Source organism: Diplotaxodon limnothrissa, linkage group LG15 (assembly GCF_057381915.1).
Source record: "Diplotaxodon limnothrissa isolate DT_005_m linkage group LG15, D_limnothrissa_male_GT1.1, whole genome shotgun sequence".
Taxonomy (NCBI): Eukaryota; Metazoa; Chordata; class Actinopteri; order Cichliformes; family Cichlidae; genus Diplotaxodon; species Diplotaxodon limnothrissa.
This window is the reverse complement of record NC_140610.1, coordinates 36394771-36421398: the sequence shown is the minus strand read 5'-3', so window position 1 is coordinate 36421398 and position 26628 is coordinate 36394771. Positions and strand designations below refer to the sequence as shown.

General features: G+C 40.4%; 2 protein-coding genes across 2 annotated transcripts; both read left to right on the top strand.

The window, feature by feature from the left end:
• Positions 1-843: 843 nt before the first annotated feature.
• Positions 844-16498, top strand: il12rb1 (interleukin 12 receptor subunit beta 1). The gene is made up of 15 exons (XM_085373260.1): positions 844-940; positions 1538-1661; positions 6073-6224; positions 6352-6494; positions 6581-6620; positions 6873-6992; positions 7995-8071; positions 8583-8790; positions 8873-9019; positions 9176-9274; positions 11557-11712; positions 11865-12020; positions 12449-12518; positions 12729-12804; positions 16178-16498. The coding sequence occupies exons 1-15, from the start codon at positions 868-870 to the stop codon at positions 16496-16498; spliced, it is 1962 nt and encodes a 653-aa protein (XP_085229386.1). The 5' UTR covers positions 844-867.
• A 4061-nt stretch (positions 16499-20559) lies between these two features.
• klhl26 (kelch-like family member 26) lies at positions 20560-25347 on the top strand. The gene is made up of 3 exons (XM_085372489.1): positions 20560-20773; positions 22868-23050; positions 23565-25347. Exons 1-3 carry the CDS (start codon positions 20724-20726, stop codon positions 25144-25146), a joined length of 1815 nt encoding a protein of 604 aa, XP_085228615.1. The 5' UTR covers positions 20560-20723; the 3' UTR covers positions 25147-25347.
• The last annotated feature ends 1281 nt before the right edge of the window (positions 25348-26628 follow it).

Genomic DNA, 26628 nt, shown 5'->3' with positions numbered 1-26628 from the left:
AGACATATTTCTAATCCTTGGACTTTACCGTATGATATTTTTAATTTGAGTGGAAATCTGTTGCTTTGCTGACTGTAAATGAAACGATTCAGCTTCTTATACTGTTACAGTATAGGTGCAACTACACGATTCACAAAGTGAAACTTTACATTTTAATTTTATTATTAACGCACATACATGTACAGTTAAGGTGACGGTGTCACACGCTCCTTTCAAAGGAAATCTTTCAGTCTTTATCAAATTTATTTTGCTTTTTCAAATAAAATAGATGCACCGTTTACACCTGTGCAAAAGCCTGCACTATTTTTAGGAAACAGACAGGAAGTTGTTTGTCTGGAGCTTGTTTTTAAAGATTCAAAAGTCTCACACACACACAAACACAGACACACAGCAGGGAGGTTAGATAGCGTTAGATATAAGGAGGTTTTAATGACTGCACACTTCTACACGTCGACGTGGGTTTAGACCTCACACGTAAAATTCAGAAAGGTTCCCTCTCACCTGATTCAAGACACTGAATGTAGGTGTGGTGAATCAGTTGCTCTAGTTTCTAGACTTTCCACTAGTTTTTCTTTGATGTGCAGTCTGGAGACAGCAGAAAACGGTGGCAGGAAAATAAAAAATGTAAAAATCAACAAATGATTTCAGTGAGTCATACAGTATACAGTATTTTGTGTATGACTGCCATTGTGACGAGCACAACCTTCCCCCACCCCTGACGCTTGTGGTTTTGTTGCTCTTCATATGAAGTGAAACAAGCCGAGACATTCTGTGACATTTCGGAGAAATACAAGTGAAGGCAGGTTATCTACATGGACTCTCGCAAACTGTAGAACGATCACCTTTCTAGACTTTCCACGATACCTCATGGAACTTTTTAAGAACAGGAGCTCACTACATGGATACGTTATGTTTATGTTCCTCACGACTCTCAGCAAAGGTAGATACAACTATGAAAACCTTTCTTCTTTGATGACCTTAAAAAGTTTACCTTCATTTAAGTGGCTTTGTGCTTTGGATTTGAGATTAACGTCATTCTGATTATATCAAATCACCTTCAAGAATGCTAATTACATGCATGAAAGTGATAGCACAATTTAGTAAAAACATCAGCCACAAAATTTTGGTTATCTTATCAGCAGTGTGTGGTTTCCACACTTTGCAGTTCACATCCGCAGTGTGCAGCGTTTCTGAAGTGTTGGCTTTTAGGTTTAAAATGTATTTGACAAATTAACTCATTCAAATAGAATGTAAGTGTGAATTTTGCACTTGTAAAGGTGAGGTAAAGTGACAAATAATGATTTAGACGTTAGATGTAGGACAACAAAACAGTGAGAAGAGTGAAAGAAAGTGTTCACTTACAGGTGTATTTCAAAAAAATGTAAATAGTACAAGAAAATTCCAGCTTGAAATGGGACATTTGAAGCTGTTTTCTCTAAAGTGATGTGTGGGGTAACGTGGCAAAGATAACCCAGACAAATCAAAGGTCCACCCGATGACATCAGTTTACATCATTTTCAAATATGTTTCTTCTTAGGTTTTGCATGCGAGGCTCCCTCGAGTCCTCAGTGCTTCAGACGAAAAGCTGAAGCTACTGTTTACACGTGCGAGTGGAGCATGAACACGACTCAAAGCGACATGACGTTTGAGCTTTACTTTAAGTGAGTATTGCTCAGTTTCAGCTCTTTGTTACTGATGTGTCCATAAAGATGTTCAGTCTGTGAAAAATACTTGATTCTACACATAAACTGTAAACCTTTGTGTGACATTCTTTTAAAAATGGGCCCATGAAGCCCAGTTGCCACAATCTTGTATATTTCTGACATTTGCTTTCTGGACATCCAGCTTCTTACAGTGAACAACTGGTTGGGTCGTTTGATGTTTCATAGTGAAAGCCAGGGGATAGGTGGGATCTTGATACCACTCTGCAACACCTGCGACTGTGCTGCAAGCCAGAGGTGTTATGTTAGAATGTGAGAAACCGTGAGGGTTTCAGCCAGCCCAGAAATCGTGAGATTTTCACGTGACACTGGAACAAAATGAATTTATGATCTGAGAGGCTGTACTCCTTCAAACAGTTTAGGTCAGCTATGTAGGGCAGCTTTCATAACATGTAATCAAAATAAAGCAAATGAGGTCATGTCAGTGCTATGTCCTCTTTGTTTTTCATTTTTTATTTCCACAACAGCGAAGCCCAGAGAAAACAATTTAAGGTCACAGATTCAGCTTCTATTTTATGATGAGCGCATTTTAAATATAGTAAACTTATTCTGTCATTTTAAGTCTGACAGCCTGTGTTTACACACTGTTAGCTGGTGTTTTCATGACTGCAAACATTAGAAACACCTGTATTCAGTTTTTACATTTTACTTTATGTCAAGAGATTTATTCTAAAAGACACGTCTTCAGCTGAGAGTCAGAGAGTAGAAAGACACACGCTGCAGTTTTTACTTGCAAGGGTGGTCACAGAGTGCTCACACCAGAGTGGGGGCCCTGTGATGTGCGCTCTGTTCTTGCACTTGTCTTTATTTATATACAAAAATAATACAACAGTGACTACGTCTGCTCATAGACAGAGGAAAGTATGTGCGTATGCAAGTGTATGTGTGTGTGATTCTGAAGGACGCGGCCCCTCTTCTTGTTAGGGAGCGCAGATAAAAGTGTCCAGCTCTCCAGTGAAATTGCTTGTTCAGCTATTATCGCTGTGGGAAAGAATTTATAAAGCAAAACAAGTCTTGTAGTCGACAACAGTCTAAGTCATAAAAAGGTCATCATGCAGTATTCTATCACATGTAAACTTATATCATTAAAAGCTTATACTGACTACTTAAGTACAATTTTCCATTGACACTTTATTAGTGACTTAAATACTTGCAGTGCATTGCTTGGCTTCTGTGCATCATGCGCAAACTGCAACAGCAACAATGAAAAACAGTTACCCTGGGAGACTCATGCCTTCACTCTTGCAACCAAAAAAACAAAGAGGTGTGCACTGCTGGCAGCTGAGACGTTTAACGTTAGTAGCACAGTTTGCGCTCCCATTTGCATTCACCTCAGAACAAGCAAGTGTGCGGATGTGAGAGGAATAGAAGTATTATGCAACTTTTATTTTACGCCTCAGATTAGAAAAAAAATGCACAAAAGCACTTTTGCAACATAGGAAATTTTGTGTGTCTGCATTGTTCTGTCATCATGAGTGAAACTGCACTGCCAAACTACATATTGATAGATCGTCAAGAACAGTTACTTCTACTAAAATGGAAGGAGAGCCTACATGACCGATTAAGTCTTTTCATGATCAGAGTTATGAAAAAGAGAAAAACCTGATGAATGGCTTTGAAACTGGAAGAATACCAGATTTCAGGATTAGCATAGAGAGGGGATACTGTCATGTGAAAGAGAAGGTTTTCACAGTCCTGTTAAATACCAAATACTTTCTGCTTCCATTGGAAATAAGAGGGTAGCTAGTACCCTATAATAAATGCCCTCGATTAACTGATCATTAGCATGTGCGAGCACCTCTGCAAAATCCAACATTTCAGCATTTTGGTGATCTAGTGGTATTGATACACACTAGTCTTTTAGGCGTGAACGTCCCAACAAATTCCCTCCAAGGTCAGTCCATGCAATGCTTTGAGAAACTGCACACAAGTTGTCCCGCGTTAGAAATGTATGCAGGTGTCGCTTGTTTGGAAGGGTCACCAGGGTGACCAGGTCACCAGGTGAGCTAAATTATCGTTTGTTCTGAAACTAGAAGTTAAAATGTGTGAAGATGATTGCAAGTGAGGCATTTACTTATGGAAGCTTATAACTTATAATGTGTACCACCTGTTTAAAGCTGTCCATGACCCTAAAAATTCCCCACAGAGACTGTCGAGACCTAGTCAACTGTTTAAGAACAAAATAACGCATTAATGAGCACAGCAACAAAAAATGTCTGATGATCAGAGATACTTTACACAGTAATGAACACACAATATTTAGCCACGTACTAAACACTCTTTCATTTTGAACAGACCAGGTCATTGTTGTGGCTCTTCGGAAGGGTTTAGCGTACCAGGTTCAGCAAAGCTTAGGCTTTCAAAGCTGCAACAAACCACAAGACTTCTGTGACCATGTTCTTTGGACAGACCACACCAAAGTAGAGTTGTTTGGTCATAATGTGCCACCTGAAAACCAAACGAGCTGTAGAGCCCAGTGCAGGACTGATGATGACTTGCACTTGTTTTGCAGCCATAGGGCCTGGACACCTGGCAATTGACCACAAACTCCTCGGTTTACCAAAGTATCCTAGAGTCAAGTGCAGTGTTGGTCAAGTTATGTGAAAATAGTAATTAGTTACCAATTACTGATTACTTCTCCAAGAAAGTAATCCTATTACTTCACTGATTACTTATTTTTAAAAGTAATTAGTTACTTTATTACTTAATTACTTTTAAACAACATGATACACAACCTGAATACACAATAAAGCAATAGACACTTAAGCCCAATTCTATTTTTTCTGCATAATCCATCATATAAAATTGAATCAAATGAAAAAGTCTCTTTTTAGAACTCGTTTTATTAGTTTTAATCTTTTAACTTTATGCACATTGAATCAAGCAAAAATTAAATGATATGCAACAGTCTTTGACTTGAATAAATTCTTTAACATTTAAACCTATTTTCTGCATATTCCATCATATAAAATAAAATCATTTTTTGTGTTTACAAGTAAAGATGCAAGTAAAACACAGCAAAAATTAAATAAAATCAAAAAGTCATGGGCACTGAGTCATGTCACTCCTAAATCTATTTTCACCTGTTTTAGCAGGAGTGGGGCCGGTGGACATTTGGTGCTGCAGCAGTCGTGTCAGTGGAGGGATCCGGTTTTCTGACAAAACATCTTACTTTGGCAAACCGTCCTACCGTACATAGTATATGCACATTTCTGCTGTCACACAATAATTCCAGCAAAAATTTAAGTATGTAGGACGGTTTGCCACATAAATTAACTACCAATCAGAGTATGCTTCTAGCTCATATTCATAAAGGCGAGACGGTTTGGCACTTAATTTCACCCCTCCAAGTATACTTGTAGCTCATACTCACAAAGATAAGACGGCTTGCCACTTAATTTTGTATTGTGCGCATGCGCAGCACACGCACAGAAACAACCAGTAGGATGGTTTTTGAGGTAGGATGGATTCCCAGAATACCGGGGGTTTCTCTGGGAATTTCACATTCCAATGACAGCGTGCTAGGTGCTTGTTCAGATTTGAAGTTAGGGTTTTTATGCTGCATGGGAAGGAGTTTTCTTCCCATGCAGAGTGTACAGCAGACGCTAATGTTTTTGTCACTTTTTACAGAATCAAACTCAAAGTCACGTCATACTTCCAAGTTTTAAACGGCGCATGGTCGTTCTCTCTCGCGCACTCCATATTATCCATTGTTAATCTACCACAGATGTCGCACACTCGTACGTCAGTGTCATGAGACACTCTCACAAACAAAATCACATTTTAGTAATGCAGTGTGCTTACAGGAAAGTAACAGTAATCGAATTAATTTTTTGCAATAGTAATCCCTTACTTACTTGTTTCTTGAAAAAAGTAATCAGATTACAGTAACGCATTACTTGTAACTGCCCATCTCTGGTCAAATGTGAGGCCATCTGTCTGACAGCTAAAGCCTGGCTGAACTGTGTCATGCGACAGGACAATGATCTCAAGCACAGCAGCAGATCTCCAACAGAATGACTGAAGGGAGTTAAGGGTTTTCAATTCAACCTCAGGGACCTTAAGAGAGCTGCGCATAAACATGCCTGCAAACCTCAATGAACTGACTATTAAAGTCATATTTACCTGAGAGATACAGGTGATACAGGTGTCAATCATATCATTTAAGTTCAAGCAAGAATGTAAAGAGGTGTACTTTCTAAAATAAGAAGCTATGAAAACAGACAATGGAAAACAAACGAGTGAAACTGGACGAGAAAGGGTTAATGTACTCACGAGTTTAATGCTGAGTTTAAGTGTTTCTTTCTCCGCTGCTCCCGGGGCAGTAATGCTTTTATGTTTTTCTATGTAGTGAGACAAAATTTGGGAACATTAAGGAAACTTTCCATAATGTTGTTGAGGAACAACTCATTCAGTCGCGCAGCGTTATGATTTGGGTGGAAGCTCACATAGGAAACTCCACATGCAAATCACCAAAGACGTCTGTCATACTCCAGGACATAGGTAATGGACACCCTTTTTTTAATTACACGATTATCCATTTTGATTCACCAAACTGACACAGCCCACATTTTAATCTTGCTTTGCAGTTGAAATGTGTATTAAGCAAAGTTTCGCTTTCATTCAACAGTAAAATATGAAGCACCACAAAATATTTCAGCATCCTGGTTGAAAAACAACCTCAGCTTGAGCTGGATAGCTACAGAGAAGTATCCAGCTGTAGCAGAAGTTTGGTTCAGACGAGACGAGCACCCCACAGAACCGTGGGGAAAAGTGAGTCAGTGTTTTGTCACCAGATGTAAATTTTTGGCCTTTTTTAAACAAATCATTATTTAACCTAATTTCATTTGCTGTTACAGAGAATAATAAGTACCACCATTAACAACAATAAAGATCAGCGTGAGTACAAATATGTCTTATAGGAGTTAAAATGTCTGAAGATTGCAAGTGAGGCATTTGTTTACCTTTGTAACACCTGTTAGTGTGTGTGTGAAGCCCTCCTAGACCCTAAAAATCCCCCACAGAGACAGTCATCTGTTTAAGGACAAAGTAATGCATTTATGAGCACAGCGACAAGTATTTCTGGACAACATTTAGCCAAGTGAAACTTAGTTGAATGAGCTAAACTCTCTTTTTCTTCAATCTGAACAGACCAGGTCTTTGTTGTAAACCTTCGGAAGAGTTCAGCGTACCAGGTTCAGATCAGACACCGATCCACTATGGTCAAGAAACCACTGTGGAGTGCCTGGTCTCAGGTTGTGGTTCCTGCAGGTGAGCTAGTGTTATATACACAACCGAAGTGATGATTTTAAAAGAAAATGTGAATCTCAATGTGAATGAAATGCATATTTACACTACAATTTAATGATGCTGCACAGGATGCAATTGAAATGTTTGCCTTTTATCGCATGGAGAAAAAAAAACTACATCCTCTTTCAAATTGATGGTTTCAGGATATAAAAATAATCATTCTGACCTTAACAGGTCTAAAAAAACAAAAGTTGGTAAATGTAATCTCAGATCAACAGCCAGTGTTTGCCACAGTCTTCCCAGTGAACGTCCCAGAAATCGTCAAAAAACATAGCCCTCAGTCAGCATATTAAATGTTAAAGTCCATGACAGTACAAGTAGAAAAAGACTAGACAAGTATGGCTTGTTTTGAAGTGCTACCAGGAGTAATAATAATAATAATAATAATAATAATAATAATAGATTGGATTTATATAGCGCTTTTCAAGGCACCCAAAGCGCTTTACAATGCCACTATTCATTCACTCTCGCATTCATACACTGGTGGAGGCAGCTACAGTAAGCATCTTCTACAGGTTCAAAAAAAACAGGGCAGCACAACTTGGGTTTTGAAAGTTGCATCAAGTTGCATCACAAACCACAAGACTTCTGGAGTACCAGAAGTACAGACAGCATGGCACAGATGTTTGCCTCTAATGCACAGCAACACATATGGTGAAAACCAAAAACAACACATCAACTGTCGAGCACGGCGGTGGGAGGGCGATGATTTGGGCTTGTTCAGAAACCACAGGGCCTTGCCGTCTTGCACTCATTGAGTCAACCATAAACTTCCGTGTATACCAACGTACTGTAGTCAGGAATGTGAGGCCATCTGTCTCATAGCTTTCTTTTTTAAAATTGTGTCATAAAACAGAGCAATGATGCCAAGTAACTTCTGCCCTGTTCAGTCCACTCTAGCATTCTTCTTATAGGATGGTAAATTCATGCATCTCAAAAAAGTCTTTTTTGTTTTCATTACAGAACTTGTACATGAGCCTAATGTTACCATGACAATAACACATTTCAATGGCACTCGAAAGGTGACACTAACGTGGATGGTAAGTCAACTCACGATAAATGGTCTGTATTTATATAGCGCTTTACTAGTCCCTATGGACCCCAAAGCGCTTTACACGCCCAGTCATTCACCCATTCACACACATGTGATGGCAAGCTACATTGTAACCACCCTGGGGTGCACTGACAGAGGCGAGGCTGCCGGACACTGGCACCACCAGTAGGCAACGGGTGAAGTGTCTCGCCTAAGGACACAATGACCAAAGCTGTCCAAGCCGGGGCTCGAACCGGCAACCTTCCGATTACAAGGCGAACTCCCAACTCTTGAGCCACGATCGCCCCAAAAAGAGCAGGAGCGGTGGATGGAACTGAATTTGTGAAAATACTTGGCTGTAAACGGCACTTCATCCATCAGTTTCTACCACTTTTTTTTTTACATTTTCATTTTCATCCACTACTCCCTGGACAGTGTTGAAACAGTTGAATACAGTATTTTCTTGTCTAGTCGGTCAAGCTGCATTTGTCTCAACAAAGCGCCCTCTTGTTCTTCAGCCAATGCCAGTAGGAGCAGCAGTGAGAAATGTGACATCGAATTCTTCGCAGTGTATTTGCACCAAGACCGTATATCACAACGACCATACTATTTACACATTTGTGTCGTACTCGGCTGCCAACATCTCTGTTATTGCCAAAAATGATGTGAGCGTGTCTCCTCCGGCAATCCTGCAAGTACCAGCTGAACCTGCATCAGATTTAGAAGGTAGGCGTGTAAAATGCATAGATATCAATATTGTGTATATTTATGTTCAAGTAGACCACAAAGCTGAATTTCTCTCTGGCAGCTTGCAACAAAACTTTGGCTTATAAAGAAATAAACAGGAGAACTTGTCTTGAGTGGTACGAGCTTCAAGATGCAAGTCCAGTGCCAAAAAATGTGATAACCTTAACAGGAAAGATGGGTAAAAAGAAGAAAAAAGAAGTTAGAAAGAGTAAGTTGTCTATTAAGTATGTTTAAGTTTGTTCCCTTTGTTCATGAAACGATTAAGATTGTACTCTCATTCATCTTATGTTTATGCCACCTTGTTTTCAAAATGATGGCATTAAAAACACCGTAGACCAAAGCAGCCTTTGTGTTTCTGTTACAGACCTGAAGGACTACATCCGTTACCTCTACTTTGAACACAGATGTCAACATGGGAGACCACAGACAGTTAAAATGTGCTTCTTTTATCAAAAAGAAGGTGGTAAGTGCTTTCATGAAAGCATACATGTGCAAGGTTTCTACAGACTTTCCCTACCAGCTAGGAGGACTGCAACAAGTCAACCACATTAAAGAGCACATGCATGCACGTATAGATTAACTAAAGGGGAGAGCGAGGCCGGCTGGCACATTTTTTACTGTGTGATATTTCTCTGTCATGTGGTGAGATAAAATGGTCAAACCAATACCGACAAAAAGATAAACATCTCAGAAAGAAAAAAATATTCAAAGATGACTGCTGAAAGGGGGATTCATGAATAAAATTACTCAGTCACGGCAGGATTTGTGAAAAACACAGCTTGTTTTCAGCTACACATGTCCGACCTTAAACATCAGTGAACAGCAAAAATATTGCAATATTTTTCCATTCATTCATCCATCAGTTTATTTTCTTAGCCAGTTGAGGGTTGTTAGGGCTGGGCGCAGGGTACACCCTACTCAGGTCGCCAGTATATCGCTGGACCAAGAAACAGACAATCAGTTTGCACCGATTACACACTAGTTAACCTAACGCACGCCTAAGTACCCACACAGTGTGAGCATGCAAACGGCACACAGAAAGCCCCCAGGTGGCCGTTAGATGGGCACGACTTGTAAGAATGATAAAACGTTTTCATTAAATGAATACGCCCGTCATTCTCCAGCTCAAAATGACCTCTTCAGGCGTCGGTGATTTATTCAAACACAACATTAATACCACAATTAAATCCTATTTTTTTTTTCAATCTTAACGCTATTTGCTATTTAATCTCAGTATTTAATATGAAATAATGAAGTCATGCATCAAATGCAACAGCACAAAAAGCTCTCAGCATAAAAGCATGAATAAATATTGTGCTGCAGTAGATTCAGTCTTCTTTGAAGACAGACTGCAAACTAAAAGATTACCCACAAACCTCAGGATAGGCAGGGAGATGACCCCGCTCACTTTACTGAGATAATCTGCAAACTTTTGGAGACTGAGAGTCAATGACTATGTAAAAAATATCTCAACTCCGTAATGTGTTTGACAGTGACATGAATGTTTTTAATTATTCTGGTTGATGCAGTGAAAGACTCAATGGCTGCTCTTCTCTATCAGCCTGTCAAGGCAGCTGCACCTTCAGCTGCAATGCCAACAAACCATGCATATAGCATTTCGTCAGAGATGCCCCAGATAGTGAGGCTTTCTAAGATCTCACGTTTGTAGAGAATTCAGGTGTTGTTTGGGCTGTAAACTCTTTCAAGGTGCAGTACTCAAAAACAGAGGGGAAGATACATTTTTATTCACACTAGGGATTAAAGAAGAACAGAGACACGTAGTTCAAAAGCAAAGGGAATCACCCATCATCGCCAGGAATTATCACTAATAATAATACATTTTCTATATCGCTGTGGGTAGAAAAGGTATTTAGAGGGAGGGGGCTTTTGATTGTTTTGTGTTCACATTGCAAAATTGAAAAGTTGGACTCTTCTCAAATTTTGCAACCTTCAGCAAGCTCTCAGCTCCTAGCCATCATAATTACGGCAGCAGATACAGACCTTGGTCAGTTTGAACAACAGCATCACTTAAGTATTGAATTGACTGATTTAATTAAGCAAATAGGTAAAAGCCTTTCAGTAGAATAATTACTGCAATGATTAATATGTTTTAGCTAGCAAAGGTAAACTATCGTGATGACTGTGATCAGATATCACTTTAAATCATAAACAATCAACAGTAGAACACAAGGCTAAGATTAGCAGTGAAAGTAAGAACATTAACACACAGTGTAAATGGGGTAAAGGGAGGTGTACTAAACAGCTGTGCAATCTTAAGAAAACCACTTATTAGTGAGACAGTGCTTTAGTTTGCAGCAGAAAGATTGAAGTAAAGGTCATGTGGTCTGATGGGCGATTAGGTAATAAAATGTAATGATGCACCAACCTGTGGGGCCAGTGTTGTGATCTGTGGGTGTTTCAGTTGGTCTGGACTAGGTTCTGCTACTTTAAGTACCGTAGTGCCCTTTACCTGCTCAAGTACATATTAATTGTGAGTTGTGGGCCAGTTAGCATGCGTAAAATTTAGTTCCCAAGATTTGCTAAAGTGAGAAGCTAACATGCTAATTACGATATATTACTGAATCCAAGTTTAGACCAGTTCTCTAGGCAGTTAACATTAAGCTGAACAAAAAAAAACGACGTGCACCACACACTCATCGAGTGCAAATCAAAATCACTGAGCACAATACATTTTGTTTCCTTCTGCAAAAGGATTATTATTTTAATTCTTTTTTTAAATTTTAGTACCACTGAAGGAACCTCAGGAGGTCGCCACATTTGACGAAACAGACATTTCTGCTGACCTGTCCTGGAAAGCGATTCCTCTTGCGTACCAACAAGGCTTCCTGACACATTACCGCCTGTGCTGGGTAAAAATCAGTTCACAGGATGAGCCCGAAGGTGTGAAAATCACTTCTTTGAACTCTAACTGCTTCTAAGTTCTGCAAAAGGAAACACTAACTGACATTGAGAAACATAAATTTCCAAACTGTAATAACGAAATTGTTTGTCTTTTTTTTCCCTGCTTTTTTTGGGGGGGGGGGGGCTGTTAGCGTGCGACAACATACCAGCTTCAGAGACTAGATACCACCTGGAAAACTTGAAAGCTGGAAGCAAATATAACATCACCCTAGCTGGGGTGACACAAGTGGGAGAAGGGCCTGAAGCCACAGCAATCATCAACACCAAGCCAGGAAAACCAATGAATGGTATCAGAGCGAACTCTCACGTTAAAATAATTTGTTTTTAGTAAAGCTAATATATGTTAGCAAGGTTTTTTCCTTAGGAACTCTAACCAGCTTTGATTTGCATAAATATTTTATGGTACAAACTTACCATATGTAATGATTGCTGTGAGATTTTAGCTTCATTTATCAAATACGTTTCAATATATAGTTTTTGAAAAATTGTCATTGCTACCTTCAAGATATTCACGCTCCACGCTTGAACATGAATATCTCAAGAAGTAATAAAGTGAAACAGTTTTTCACAGAGCTGTGGTATAAAGTTGAGTTCAAACTTTATATTTCAAAGAATGAACTCATTATATTAGTTCAAACCTTGGAGCTAATTTTTTTGTAAAACTCAGATATGGTCTAGCAGAATTACTAATTTTCTCCTCTCCTCCCCGTATTAGTGTGGTTGAGTTTCGGCTTGCTGTTTGTCTTCTTTTTATTCTCAACAACGTGCACCGTTGTCTTGAAGAAGTAAGTAAACTTTTTTTCCCATTTTAAAAACAAACCTGCAGACTACAATATGCATACAGTATGTTTGTTTAGTACTTGTGAAAGACAAGTGAAACATGGTCAGCAGCCACTGTCAATGTAACTTCTGATCATCAGACGTGTCTCTTAATTGTCTAAGAAAGTAAAAGTTTCTCATGAAGTTCTTGTTTATCTGTTTTTTTTCATCTTTAGGATCAAAGTCAAGATTTTTCCTCCTGTGCCAAAGCCTGTTATTACAGATTTCATCCCCCATCAATCAAAGACTCAGGTAAAAGGCCATTGCTTGGATTTGCAGCTGTTAAGGATTTGATGTTCGTTCCCAGTGTGGTTATTTAGGTAGTTATAGTCAAAGAAATTTGGGGGTTTAAACAGTTTTGCTAATTGGTTGGTGTTTTGGTGGTTCTGTGGATTGGAGGTGGAGAGCTTGGCTTTTTTGATCCCTGATTACTGAAATATCATCCTCTCAGGGATATTTGAGTGTGTGTGAGAGTTTGTCCTGCAATCTTAATGAGAAGGCATTCAACTGCGCACTTTGAGGTCCGTCGGAGTATGGGGTATCAGTCCCTGTATAATCACTGTGAGAGGTCGGTCTGCATCTCCAGATGTCACTGATTCTGTTTATGGGGAGGTTAAGGGTGTTTGTTTTGGTGGTCTCGGGATATCTTCTCTGCTCTTTGCAGATGATGTGGTTTGTTATGGTTTAATCAGGTATGTCCTCTCACTCACACTGGGATTGTTTGAGGCTGAGTGTGAAGCAACTGGGATGAGAATTCACAGTGACACTCCTTGGCTAAGCCGCTGCAGCTGGAAAAGGGTCCACTCTGGGTTAGGAATGAGTTTCTGCCACAAGGGGAGAAATTTAAGTATCTTGTGGTATTGTTCATGAGGGGAGAGGGGACACTGGTAGATAGATTTCTGCAGCGTCTGCAGTGAACTGAATGCTGTGACAGTCTGCTGCAGTGAAGAAAATGGATGAATGGTTTCCAAATTTACACACTTGTGAAGGTCCACTTGATGCAGATATCATCATCAGATGGTGAGCATGAGACTCTGTCCATGTAGACATTAAAATACAGTGCAGGGGCCCTTCGGTCAAGTGGAGTTGTAAAAGTATAATAGTACTGAACTCATGGTGAGCCTTGTGCAGGACTTACAGTCCTACAGTGTGTCCATCATGCACAGGACTTTGGCTACACAGTGAAAGACCAAAGTAACCAAAGCAGGCATGCTTGCATGCAATCCTCAAAAGCCAAAAGCGTGTAGCCCAACTACATGTAGGTGCAATGCAAACTAGCTTAAAGCTGGGCTTGAACAGGAAAGAAATTTTGATTTCACAACAAGCATGGAAAAAAATTAGAAATTTAAAAAGATAAGAAGAAGATGAGAAGAAGGATATGGACTGATTTTTATACAGTGCTTTTCTACTCTCCCGCAGCACTCGAAGCACTGGAGAGCTTTCATTGTTTTCAGTACTCGGCAAAGAAATATATCAGTTAATACTTCTGTGCTCTTCATGGGAGAGGCGAAGCAAATGTAACAGCAAAAGCACAAAGACAAGCACACTTACCCCCCACTGCACAGCACATGTAGACGGGTGTCTGTAAAGCTCTGTGCAACACCAATGCACAAAAATGTTCCATGCATTATGGTTGATGTGTTGGTCCATTTTATACTCACGTTTATGGGACGCTTTGCATGCTGTAGTCTCCAAAACGATGGTTCCCGCTTCAGTTTTGTAATAGAAACAGAAGAAGTGAAAACAGGATGCAACTTTCCAAGTTTTTCTGCAGAACGTGTCATTATTTTTAGTTTTTACTGCAGTTTCAACTCTTTTCCTTCTCAGATTCTCAAATTTATGCATGATAAAAACCAAAATGACACCAAAGCACACAGTGTAGCATTTGGAGTTTAATTTTTTCCCACGTGCTTCCATTAACAACGGTGTTACCAGTTAGCATAGACTGGTAACTGGTGTTACCAGTTAGCATAGACTGTCTGTTAGTCTGGGGGCTTTCACTCCATGGGACCATCATTCACTGACTTCTATTTTTCATTGTTTTCTTTTTTCTTTACTGTTTGGTTGGACTTTCTGTCAGAAAGCCCTGAGGCAGATTTCTCTCAAGTGCAACAAGTTCCTCTTCTGTTTTCTCAGTTACCAGCATGACTAGTCCAAACCACCCCAGGTACTGTGAAGGCAGCTGTTCTCATTTACATGACCACAGCAGGTTTTGACCTGCTTAAAAAGCTATTGTTGTTTTCTCTTGTGAGGCCGGGCTGAACTTTTCATGTTTCTGAAGTCTGCTCCAAATTGTTGCTCGATGCATCCAGTTTGCTTTAATTAGCCTTTAACCTCCTAGGACCCGGCATCCACATATGTGGACATCACATTTTGGGTTATTTAGACCAAAAGTCTCAAGGGCCTGATATCCGCTTATGAGGACATCATACTGCTACTGTTCTATTGAAATTTTAAACGAATATCCTCATATGTGGCTCTCATTTTTCTTAGAAACAAAAAATAGGTAAAAAAAAAATAAATCTGGTAATTCTTTGTTTTTACATTCATCAGGTCCCAATCACCCCAAATATCAAAGAGAAATTAAAAATGCATGCCGTGGAAGAGTCTGGGTCTTAGGAGGTTAATATTGATCACAGTGTTCTCAGGCCAAGAAAATCATTGCACATACATTGGAAAGGCAAGCACCTGTATATATAATTTACTGAAGTTTAAACAAAGAACAAGCAAAGAGGTCCAGGAAACTGCAGACCTGACTGTGATGAGATATTATGCTCTCAAGATCTAGACTATAAAATCGATTCCCCACTGACCTTTGTAACTGCTAAATGGAATAAGTTTGAAATCATAGGGACGGAGGCCATTCTTGAATAAAAGGCATGAGACAGTCCATGTGGAGTTTGGTAAACTGCATGTAAAGTTCTCAAAACGCATGAGAAAAAAGATCATCTAGGTCAAAAACATAACTATGAGGGCAGAACTCAAAGCACTATGTCTGGGAAACAGTAACAAGAAGTAAAACTGCAAATGATGGAAAGTTGAATGTCTGTGGTTGCTAAGTGGGCATTGCTGAAATGACTGGATGCTTTGGCCAAATATTTTTCCAGCAAATACTCTGACCGATCTATTGAAAGCCAATGTGGCAGAACCACAGACTTTTCATTTGACCAAAAAGCAGAACTGTCGACTGCGTGCAAGAGAAGTATGCAGCCACAGTACCATGACCAGTGATGGGTGGACCACTGTTTTGACCATTGTCAATTTTTTTTTGCCGAATGTGACATGTGCCCTATTGAAAAAGACAAAACATAAGCAACTGAGACAAAAATGAGCTCAACTCATTGCGTCAGTGAAAACAGTACACAAAGGGTGTGTATGTATAAAACCTGTACGTACCTTTCAACACTGATGGTCCTTTTATCAGATGTGCACACTGGTCCCCCTCCTTTTTTAGGACACCGCTTCGATGTTTTCCAAAAAGAGTTTCAAATTTTAATTTGTCTGACCACAGAATATTTTCAATGAGCTTTAACCCACATTTTCATATCTACAACTGATAAAACCTTTTATCCCATGTAATTACAAATACTTACTAAATCTGTTCTCTGATAATGTGATAAAACAGGAAATCCTAGAGAAGAAAGAGGAGGTGCACGATGAGCTGACGCTGCTCAAACTTTATCCAGAGGGAAAGTCTGTCTCAGAGGAAGCAGAAGATGTCCGCGTTCTCAGGGATGAGTGGGACGATGGGACTGATGAGGACGTAGACCACGACAGGAGTACCTTGGAAGAATGCAGCGACGACTGTTCGAGCCCCGGCTCTACAGATGAGGAGCAGAGGAATTCCAAAGGAGAAATTACGGACCTTGAGCAAGTGGACAATGAGCTTGCCATGCTGATATACAAGAACGGCTTGGTGTTTGACATGAAGACAGAATTACCTTAAATGGATTTAACTAAAGACTTTTCAGCATCACAGCACAAAAGAACCTAAGCACTTGCTGACCGAATGAAGGATCTTAGCAATAATATATTAATCAGCAAAAGTATTTTGCTGTTTTTTTTTATTTGACATTAACGGACTATCTTGTTTGTTCATTGACATACAGTAGGGGAAATGATTATTTGATCCACTGTGAATGTTTAAGTTTGCTTACTTTGCAAAGACATTTTTATGGTACTTTCATTTTGTATGCAACTGAGTGAAATAGGTATTTAATCATAACTTAGTACTTAGTGAAGAAACCCTTGTTGGGAAGCACAGCGCTAAAACTTTTCTTAGGTTTAGACACATCCCAGGAAAGGTTTTGGCCCACTCCTCTTTATGGACACTCTCTAAATGCTTTAGGTCTTTTTGCTGCCTCTTGGCACAGACGCCTCAGCTCCTTCCACTCAGGTCTGGAGACCGGCTAGGACACTTCCTGACCTTAATATGCTCCTTCTTTAGCCACTTCTCTGGCAGTATGTTTTGGGTCGGTGCCATGCTGGAAGACCCATCCATGACCAATCTTCAGTGTTTTGTCAGAGGGAAGGAGGTCCTCATCCAAGATTTTATGGTATATGGCCCTGCCCATTGGTCCCTTAATGACCTGAAGCCGTCCTGCACCCTTAGCAGAAAAACAGCACCAAAGCATAATGTTTCAGCCTCCGTGCTTCACTGTCGGGATGGTGATATTTGAGTCATACTCAGCATTTCTCTTTAGTTTCATGTGAGCACTGCACTTTCTGCCAGGCCTCCTCTGAATCATTTAGATGTTCACAGATATTAACTTTAAAACAGGCATGTACATGTGCCTTCTTAAGAAGGGGGAACTTGCAGGCATTGTAAGATTTCAATCCATTGTGGTGTAGTGCATTGATGGTTAACAAGCTCTTCCTGTGTAGTTTTGGGCCAATTCGTCACCTTTCTCCTGATCATCCTCACCCCACGAGACAACCTCTTGCACGGATCCAGATCAAGGGTGATCGATGGTCATTTTATATTTTATTTCCTCGATTTCCCACACTTGTCTCTGACGTCCTCTGAAGGCTCTTTGGGTGTGGTTTATACACATAGTGAGTTGAGATCAGGAGTATCTGTACTTGATTGATTTACTGTCATTGAATCAATTAATCAATCCATGGGAGTCAGAATTCTGACTAGGTTATAGGGTATCTGTAGAATGCACTCCACACACACTGGTTATGCTCACAAGTTTATTTAGGGTTTTATGCAACAACCCACAGTCTGGTCAGCACTGGTCTCAGCTTTTCCAACCCTCCTCTCTGGTCTTCCACCTCACTAAAAAGGGAAAAAGACTGTCATCAGTCCAAAAGCCACCAGCTGTGCTCTCACCTGCCTCCCCAGCACCGCCCCGTTGAGCTCACTGCACCACTCCTCCCCTGCAGCTAAGCCAGGGACCACACCTCCGTCACAGTATCAAATACTTACTTCACTCAATGACGTACAAATGAATTTATAACGTTCATGTAATGTGTTTTTTTTTTCACCTTTCTACACTAAAATGAAACTTCCATAGAAATGAGAGACTTTAATTATTTTCTTTGTAAGGGACGACATGTGCAAATTCAGCAAGGGATCAAATAATTAGTGCCCCCCACTGTAAGGAGGCCAGTACATGAAAGAAGGAGGGTTAAACATTCTCATACTTTATCACTTTACAGTGTCAATAAATGTTTGTTTGTTTTTATTTGTGGAATAAAGAAATCTTTGTTAATATTTGTTTGACTTTTTCAAACTTTCTAAAAAGCAAATTTGCCTCAGTGGTTTTAGTTCATTGCCGTTATCTTGAGGCAACAACGTGAAACTGTCAGACACAAGCTACCAAAGGATAATTCAGTCAGTTGCAATTTGCTTTAAGTGCTGACTTTAATTATCCATCATACACTTGCTGTGAAAGAAAGCAGATTTGTATTATTATTATTCAAAGCAAAAGTTAATTCACTTTTTGCAGTATGTTTTTGCAATGACAAGAAAATAAAACAAAAACAACTCATGTTGGCCAGTGTAATGTAACAGGAAAGACAGAGAAGCTGTGTTTATGATCGCTGAGCAGTACAAATGTGAGCCTGTTGAGAGGTAATGGTATGACAGGAAGTGGTCGCAAAAAAGAAAACCCAGTGACCTTAAAAAAGGCAGCTCATCAAAAACCACATTACTCATTACTAAAGAGACTTCTGTGGCATTCAGATCGAAAGTTACATTGTTCAGAGTAGAGCGTGTCCTGTTTAATTCTCAAAAAGTGATGACAACCTACTTGCGTTTCCCACCCTGCTGCAATTTGCATTCCCAGAACTGGAAGAAGAAAGGATTTTCCTACTTCAGATTTTAAGAATAAAAGAAGCAAGATGATCACTCTGTTCTGTTGTGTGTTCATTTCTTACCACAGAGATTAAAATCGTCTGGTCAGAGCAGAAGATTTTAATCTCTGTGGTAAGAAAAAAAGCCATCTGATAAGCAATGCCTGTGGTTAAAATACTATCACAGGATACCATAGTGTATGTATAAATAAAGTACAGTCATGCTCATAGTTTAACTGAAGTTTCAGTTTTTATCAACACAACTATTCTTACATTTGATGTTGCAGGTTCAGCCAGTTTTTGCTTTGGTGACGTCAGGCATCCAATACCTCTGCACTTGTTCTTGTGCACACAAGCATTCACTCCTCTGCTTTCACACACATATGGACTTGAGTGACATGCCATTGTTAGTCTATAGGGTTTAATATGATGTTAGCCCAACCTTTGCAGATATAACATCTTCAGCTCTTCTGGGAAGGTTTTCCACAAGGTTTAGGAGTATTTATGGGAATTTTTGGACCATTCTTCCAGAAACACATTTGTGAGGTCAGACTGATGCTGGATGACCAGGCTGCGTTCTCTCAGGTTGAGGTCAGGACTCTGTGCAGGCCAATTGAGTTCTTCTACATCTTTATGGACCTTGCTTTGTGCGCTCGTGCACAGTCATGTTCTAATCCAGAAGGGGCCATGCCCAAACTGTTCCCACAAGCTTGGTGTAAAAATGTCTTGGTATGCTGAAGTATTAAGAGTTCTTCTCACTGGAACTAAGGAGCTGAGCCCACCTCGTGAAAGACAACTGTACACCATAATCCCCCCCTCCACCAAACTTTACACTTGGTACAGTTCTCCTTGCCAAACCCAGACTCATCCATCGGATTGCCAGATGGTGAATTGTGATTCGTCACTCCAGAGAACACATTTGAATTTTAGATAGAAAAAAGTGTTTAAGCACCTTGTCTAACATTCACACACACACAGACTCAAACTCTGATGACTGCATGAGCAAAGATGTTCTGAGCCTGGTTACGCTGGATGTTTCTTCCTGTTGAAAGGGAGTTTTTCTTTCCCACTGCTGCCTTGCTTTCTGAAAGTTCAGGTTTTCTCTGTATTATTGTAGGGTCTTTACCTTATCATATAAAGTGCCTTGTGGTGTGATTTGGCGCTATATAAATAAAAATGACTTGAATTAGTTTCATATGGTCTTAGACAAGTTACAGTCTTTTGCTTTGACATCATTTTAATGAGCTAGACTTTTTCACTGGAAAGCCTCATTCATTTCAACTCAACAATGTCAAACCACATTCTCTGCATATTAGCACAGTCTGTGTGCAGAACTGGTCTCTCTGCATTCCAGTCCTATCACATTTACTGCACAGAAAAATCTGATAAAGGAGGCCCCAGCTCATATACTATTGTATTGTTTACATACAGGCTTTGCAATTGATACTTTTTTTTAATATTCGCAACATTTTACACATATAGACTTAACTGGCAACCAAGAAGTGCTACTTTAATACAGGCCTACCGTATGAATAGAATGACAGACACATTTTATGGATATTTACTGTTACAATCTAGTTTTGTCTCCTATAGGATCAATGCTTCACACGGGACATCTCAACTGAAACACCTGTGCACGTGACTGTGGCGCCCTCTAGTGGTCGGCACAAAGGAAGGAGGTACAGCAAGCAGCCGGTAGGTGAGGTCACCACCGTGTTCGGCACAGGACTACAGACAGGCAGCTGTTTACCATCCATCCTGGAACAATCGACTTTATTCAGACTTGTGAAGCCATGACCGGGCCAGTCGTGCCATTGGCATCCTGTTAACTCTGCTGAAAATGCCCTATGCGTGTTGCTATGTGCTAGAAGATGGCGGAGTCAGATGGTGGGGAATTTGCTCCAAAAGATACGCAGAACAGGTGGGTGAGGGCGTGGGGAGTCCACGGTGTTGTCTTGGGTGTCCGGTGTTTCCCTGATGGGAGTTCCCACGGCTCCGGGACTCGAGCTCGATCCGAGTCCGTCAGAACGGTTCGAAGCGCCGCGGCGTAAATCAAGGAAACACCGAGGCGGTGTCCGGGCCTCCAGGCACCAAGACTACCTGCTCCTTTTTATCGATACAGCAAAGAAAAAAGAAGTTCAGAATGGAGGCTAGACAACCGTAACACAACCTGCTATATTTTAACAGTTTTATTAATAATTTTTATGATAGACTAATAAATAGGTCACAACTTTGAAGCGATGCTAGTTTGCTTTAAATGTCACCACAAAACTGCGAGCACATCCGCGGAAAGTCTGTTTCTGTTTTGTTATGGCTCAAATATCTTCTTCAAAATCAGATTAGGCATGTTTTTAAAAATTCTGATATTTAAAAAAACAAAACAAAAACATAATGCAGACCGTAAGCATTTCGTTTATTTTAATGAGGAGGTTTCCCCACTGGAGACATGCAGGTGCACTTAATTACGTCAACGTGATAACCGTAGGACACGCCATCATTAAGTATTAAGAGTAACACTGCCAAAGCTAAATGGAACACGTTTGCATTTTTTATTATTTTACGCGGGCAAACAACCACGTTAGTCCAGATATATAAAAGAAGACTCTCCGTTTTCTTCCCTTCACCTGTTTTGTGTGCGCGCATGTGCGCAGTTTCCACTTTGTTTTCCTTTTATTTTGACATGCACAGACAGAGATGAATATTATTTGCTCAGCAGATACCCAGGTACTCGAGCTTTTCTACAAACAAATAGGAAATTTGTCAGGAATTAATTTTCCCATGCACATACACAGGATCAGTCATACAACTACTGCAGGGATCCTCGCACTGTTTTAAGCTGTTTATTCCAGACCTGCACTTTTTTGCCGTTTTATTTTTTTACCAGTACCAACCAGCAGCGTTTGCATTCTCTAAATTATTTTGTTGGCTCTTGTGAGATGAGCTAATACAACCTCCAAAGCAAGAAAATGTCTATTTGGGCTACATTGTATTTGTTAGCTTTTGACAAAATAAAGGTGAGAGTCAGAGGAACGAATCTTTTTGATCGTATCAGCATCACTTGATATTCGAGATCAATACTGGGGTATGAAAATTGCAAGACTGGTTATTTTTATACACACAGTTCTCAGTTCTCAATTACTTTTTTAGGATTGAACAGATTTTATTTACACCAGGGTGATTATAATTTCTCCTATTAGGGCAAGAAAACTGATTTCTGAACAAAACACTGATGTTGGAAGAGAAGGCCTGGATCATTGTGTCCACTCTAATGGAGGGGTGGGGTTGTTGAGCTGGTTGTCAGGTTGAACCTCATCACTTGTCTTTGACTCAATTTTAATTTTTTGACTTAATATAGGATAATTGTTGGATTTGAAAAACTCCTATCGTTCCCATTTAGCCCCATTTGGTCATTTTTAACCTTCTTGCTGTGCTTGGATGCCATTTTTGAATCTTGTTAAATGAAGCATATCAGGGGGGAAAAGTGCAAGCAAAAACGTATGTAAGCTTGTCGCTCGTCTGAGGTTATATATGTACTTTGAATAAATGTGTTTGCAGTGATGTCAGGGAGAACTTCCTTTTCCTTGAGTGCTGACAAAGTGATGCTTTTTCATGTACCTATGATGGTGTGTCCACCAGATATACTTACTTGCTCTCAGTAAGCCACTGTAATTGTGGCAGATAGATTTCCGTTTTTTATGTCTAGCAGTAAAGTGCACAGCACTATCTCTTCCCCTCACCATGACTCCAGTGTACAGACACATTCTCGCTAATGCAAAGACACCGAACAGAATGCATTTCTCCCTGGCCGACTCTAGCAGATTAGATTAAATTTTCATCACAGCAATGCTTTCACCAGACGCAACTTATTGATCTCTTGGACTATGCAGCATGTTTGAAAAGGCGGGAATAGCTTTTAGTAACTGAAAAATTAAGCTGAGTACAGAAACTAAGATCAGGGGAGATGTGAAAAAAGGAACAATCACTTGAGTGACTTGAGGCCTTTTTCTCTTTACAGTATGGCAAACAAGAATAGCACCCTTCGCTGTACTTTCTCAGCCCCGAGCCACAGTTCCACCCTCCTTCAGGGCTTGTCTGTGTTACGGGCTCAGGGCCAGCTACTTGACGTCGTGCTGGCCATCAACGAGGAGCGCTTCCAGGTCCATAAAGCAGTGCTGGCCGCCTGTAGTGATTACTTCAGGTTAGTCTAAGGCATGAGACTTCACACTGCCCAATTTGCATTCATAACTGGAAGCTTTTAGCTGGAATGGAGGGAAAAAAAACAGTTACATCCATTTAAAGTTAAATACACATCTCGGTAATGTAAAAATACATTCTCAGTCTCCTGTATGTCAGTGAATTCATATTTGCCAAATGATATAACGATATCGTATATTAGAGAAGCAGAAATTGAGAAAGTTTTAAAACATATTAAAACATTTTAATATTTAGATAATTGTACAATAACATAAAAATGCAGGAAAAGGTAAGCTTACTGCTTTGCACACTAGTTTTTGGTTCATCTGCACCAGACCTGAAACAATGAACAACTCAAGAAAAAAGGGGCCTTTTTTAATTTATTTATTCATTTTATTTTACGTAGAGCAATGACTCTGACTCCATTGCCATTCAACAGTAAAGTAAATGTATGCACTTTTGAATTCCAAGGGACCGTAAAATATCACGTAGTTTACTTACACGTCCTTGTGTTTCAGAGCTATGTTCACGGGAGGCATGAGGGAGTCGAACCAAGATACCATTGAGCTGAAGGGTTTGTCTGCCCGTGGGCTGAAACACATCATCGACTTTGCCTACAGTGCAGAAGTCACTTTAGACTTGGACTGCATTCAGGATGTCCTCGGAGCTGCTGTCTTCCTCCAAATGGTTCCTGTCGTGGAGCTCTGCGAGGAGTTCCTCAAGTCAGCGATGAGCGTTGAGACCTGCCTGCACATCGGCCAGATGGCCACCACGTTCAGCTTGTCCTCCTTGAAGGAGTCGGTGGATGCCTTCACCTTTTGCCACTTCCTCCAGATTGCAGAGGAGGATGATTTCCTGCACATTCCCATGGAGCGCCTCACCTTCTTCCTTCAAAGCAACAAACTGAAGAACTGCAGTGAGATCGACCTCTTCCACGCCGCCATCAGGTGGCTCCAGTACGACGAGTCTCGCCGGGCTCAAGCCAGCAGCGTCCTCTGCCACGTGCGGTTCCCCCTCATGCGCTCTTCAGAGTTGGTGGACAGCATTCAGAGAGTGGACATCATGGTGGAGGATGTTCAGTGTCGCCAGTATCTCCTCGAGGCCTTCAATTACCAGATCCTTCCCTTCCGACAGCATGAAATGCAGTCCTCACGGACACTCATTCGCTCTGACGTCATGTCACTCATCACCTTTGGTGGGACGCCCTACACCGACAACGATCGCACAGTCACCACAAAGGTGTACTATCTTCCAGATGTCGCATCCCGTCAGTTCAAAGAGCTTACGGAGATGGAGACGGGGTGCAGCCATGCTTGTGTTGCCGTACTAGACAACTTTGTCTACGTCGTCGGCGGACAGCACTTACAGTATCGTAGTGGCGAGGGGGCGGTGGACAGCTGTTTCCGCTACGATCCACATCTGAACCAATGGCTGCGCATTCCACTCATGCAGGAGGCTCGTATCCAGTTTCAGCTAAATGTGCTGAATGGACTGCTGTACGCCACTGGAGGGCGCAATCGATCTGGCAGCCTGTCATCTGTAGAGTGTTACTGCCCAAAGAAGAATGAGTGGTCATATGTGGAACCATTAAAACGCCGGATTTGGGGTCATGCGGGGACTTCCTGTCAAGAGAAGCTGTATATCTCAGGAGGATACGGCGTCTCATTGGATGACAAGAAAACTCTTCACTGCTACGATCCGGCGACAGACCAATGGGACTTCAGAGCTCCCATGAATGAACCCAGAGTGCTGCACACCATGATCAGCACCAGGGATCGGGTATACGCCCTGGGCGGCCGCATGGACCATGTTGACCGTTGTTTTGATGTGCTAGCAGTCGAGTATTACATCCCAGAGAACGACCAGTGGACCACAGCCAGTCCTATGAGGGCCGGCCAGTCTGAAGCGGGCTGCTGCCTTCTAGACGGGAAGATTTACATCGTCGGAGGTTACAACTGGCACCTGAACAATGTCACAAGTATCGTTCAGGTGTACAACACAGAGACAGATGAGTGGGAGAGGGATTTGCATTTTCCAGAATCCTTTGCTGGGATTGCTTGCACACCAATTATACTTCCACAAAATATCACACAGCGCTAAGCAGAAGACCTACGACTGTGAAGATTTATTCCATGTGCTCTTTCTGCCGACTGTTGAGTCAACACAAGGTGTGATCGTTTTGTGTGCGTGAGTGTGTGTGCGTGTTTATATGTTCATATGAAGAAATTGACCTAAAAAGCCACAGTACTGTTATTTGGGTATTACTCTGTAGCTTCAGAGGGTTCGTTCATATTTATTCCACATGAAGGGTCTTTATTTTGAGTTATTCTGAATTTATGAACTAAAGTTATAAATTACACTTGTAGTTGTCTGAGATGTGTTTAATACATAAACTGAAAAGGATTTTTTTTTCAAACATTTGTACCATTTGGAAAATAGAAGAGCGGATACTTTAACGAAGCATAAACGGTAATAGTAGCACTAACTACCCCAAGTTTTATTGATCAAGGGCTTCAGTTACACTTCAGTTACACACAGCACAAATGTCTCTAGACATAATTATCATTTAGAGTATGCTACAATTTTTCCAGTGACAACATTTAAACTCAACCTTTATAATGTTGGACAGCTTGATTATACATTGGTTTTTTATTTAATTTATTTTTTTGTGCTATGTTGTAATTATTTAACAACCGTTAGTGTTTTAAAGTCTATTTACTAATCAGCAAACCTCATATCAATGATGGCACACAAACGAGTATTGTATGTGTTTAAACTGTGAATTTTTATTAGTTATTCCACGTTAGTCTTTTTTTCCCTCCTTTTCAAACTACTACTGCCCTCATTTGTTTCAGTTCTTGCTAATGACTCAGACAACATAACAAACCAGTATGGACCTCTTATGGCAGCTACATCAATACTTAATGTGTGTGCATGTGTGTCTGTTGACACTGTTGCTGCTCTCTTTATGTAAAGCAGCTTGCTTACCATAAAAGGTTTGTCCTTAAACAACAGTGATATTTAAATTTTCTGACTGTAATTGTCTGTTAAAATGTGACAAGCAACATTTTTGCACAAATCCTCAAAGTACAATTTATACAGAAAACATGCTCATGTTATTCACGTCCTATTCTTACTAGTTTTGCACTTTATATCTACAAATGCATATTATGAAGGCTGTTGTAGGTTTAAAAAATGGATGTTGAATTGGTGAATGAGGATTATTTTTAGTGTTAAAGTCAGAAATGCACAAGAATCAACTCTAAAAAAATCTTATTTGTCAAGGAACTACTTCACTTTGCATTTGTAGCAGGGTGAACGAGCATCTGTCAGTCTGTTCCCGATCCAGTTATCACCTCATTCGCACGCACACGTGTTCTTCTAAATAACCATGGCTAGATGTCATTGTCACTGTAGGCTAAAATCATGTATCAAGTATTAAGGTTATTATTTAATTGAGACTTATGCTGCAGGCAGATGGTCCAAGGTTCATCGAGCCATGCAAAGTGAAGTGTTATGGTTCCTTACCCCTTTTTCCTGAGGGTTTTCTTGCTTGTATATATCCAATTTTAACCTCAGTAA

Bases quoted from the DNA above. Each gene is read 5' to 3' on its own strand.
- il12rb1 (XM_085373260.1), top strand. From the start codon at position 868: ATGGAACTTTTTAAGAACAGGAGCTCACTACATGGATACGTTATGTTT. The intron at 941-1,537 runs GTAGATACAACT...GTTTCTTCTTAG, and splicing joins CCTCACGACTCTCAGCAAAG to GTTTTGCATGCGAGGCTCCC. The intron at 12,519-12,728 runs GTAAGTAAACTT...TTTCATCTTTAG, and splicing joins TGCACCGTTGTCTTGAAGAA to GATCAAAGTCAAGATTTTTC.
- klhl26 (XM_085372489.1), top strand. From the start codon at position 20,724: ATGGCGGAGTCAGATGGTGGGGAATTTGCTCCAAAAGATACGCAGAAC. The intron at 20,774-22,867 runs GTGGGTGAGGGC...TTCTCTTTACAG, and splicing joins CCAAAAGATACGCAGAACAG to TATGGCAAACAAGAATAGCA. The intron at 23,051-23,564 runs GTTAGTCTAAGG...CTTGTGTTTCAG, and splicing joins GCCTGTAGTGATTACTTCAG to AGCTATGTTCACGGGAGGCA.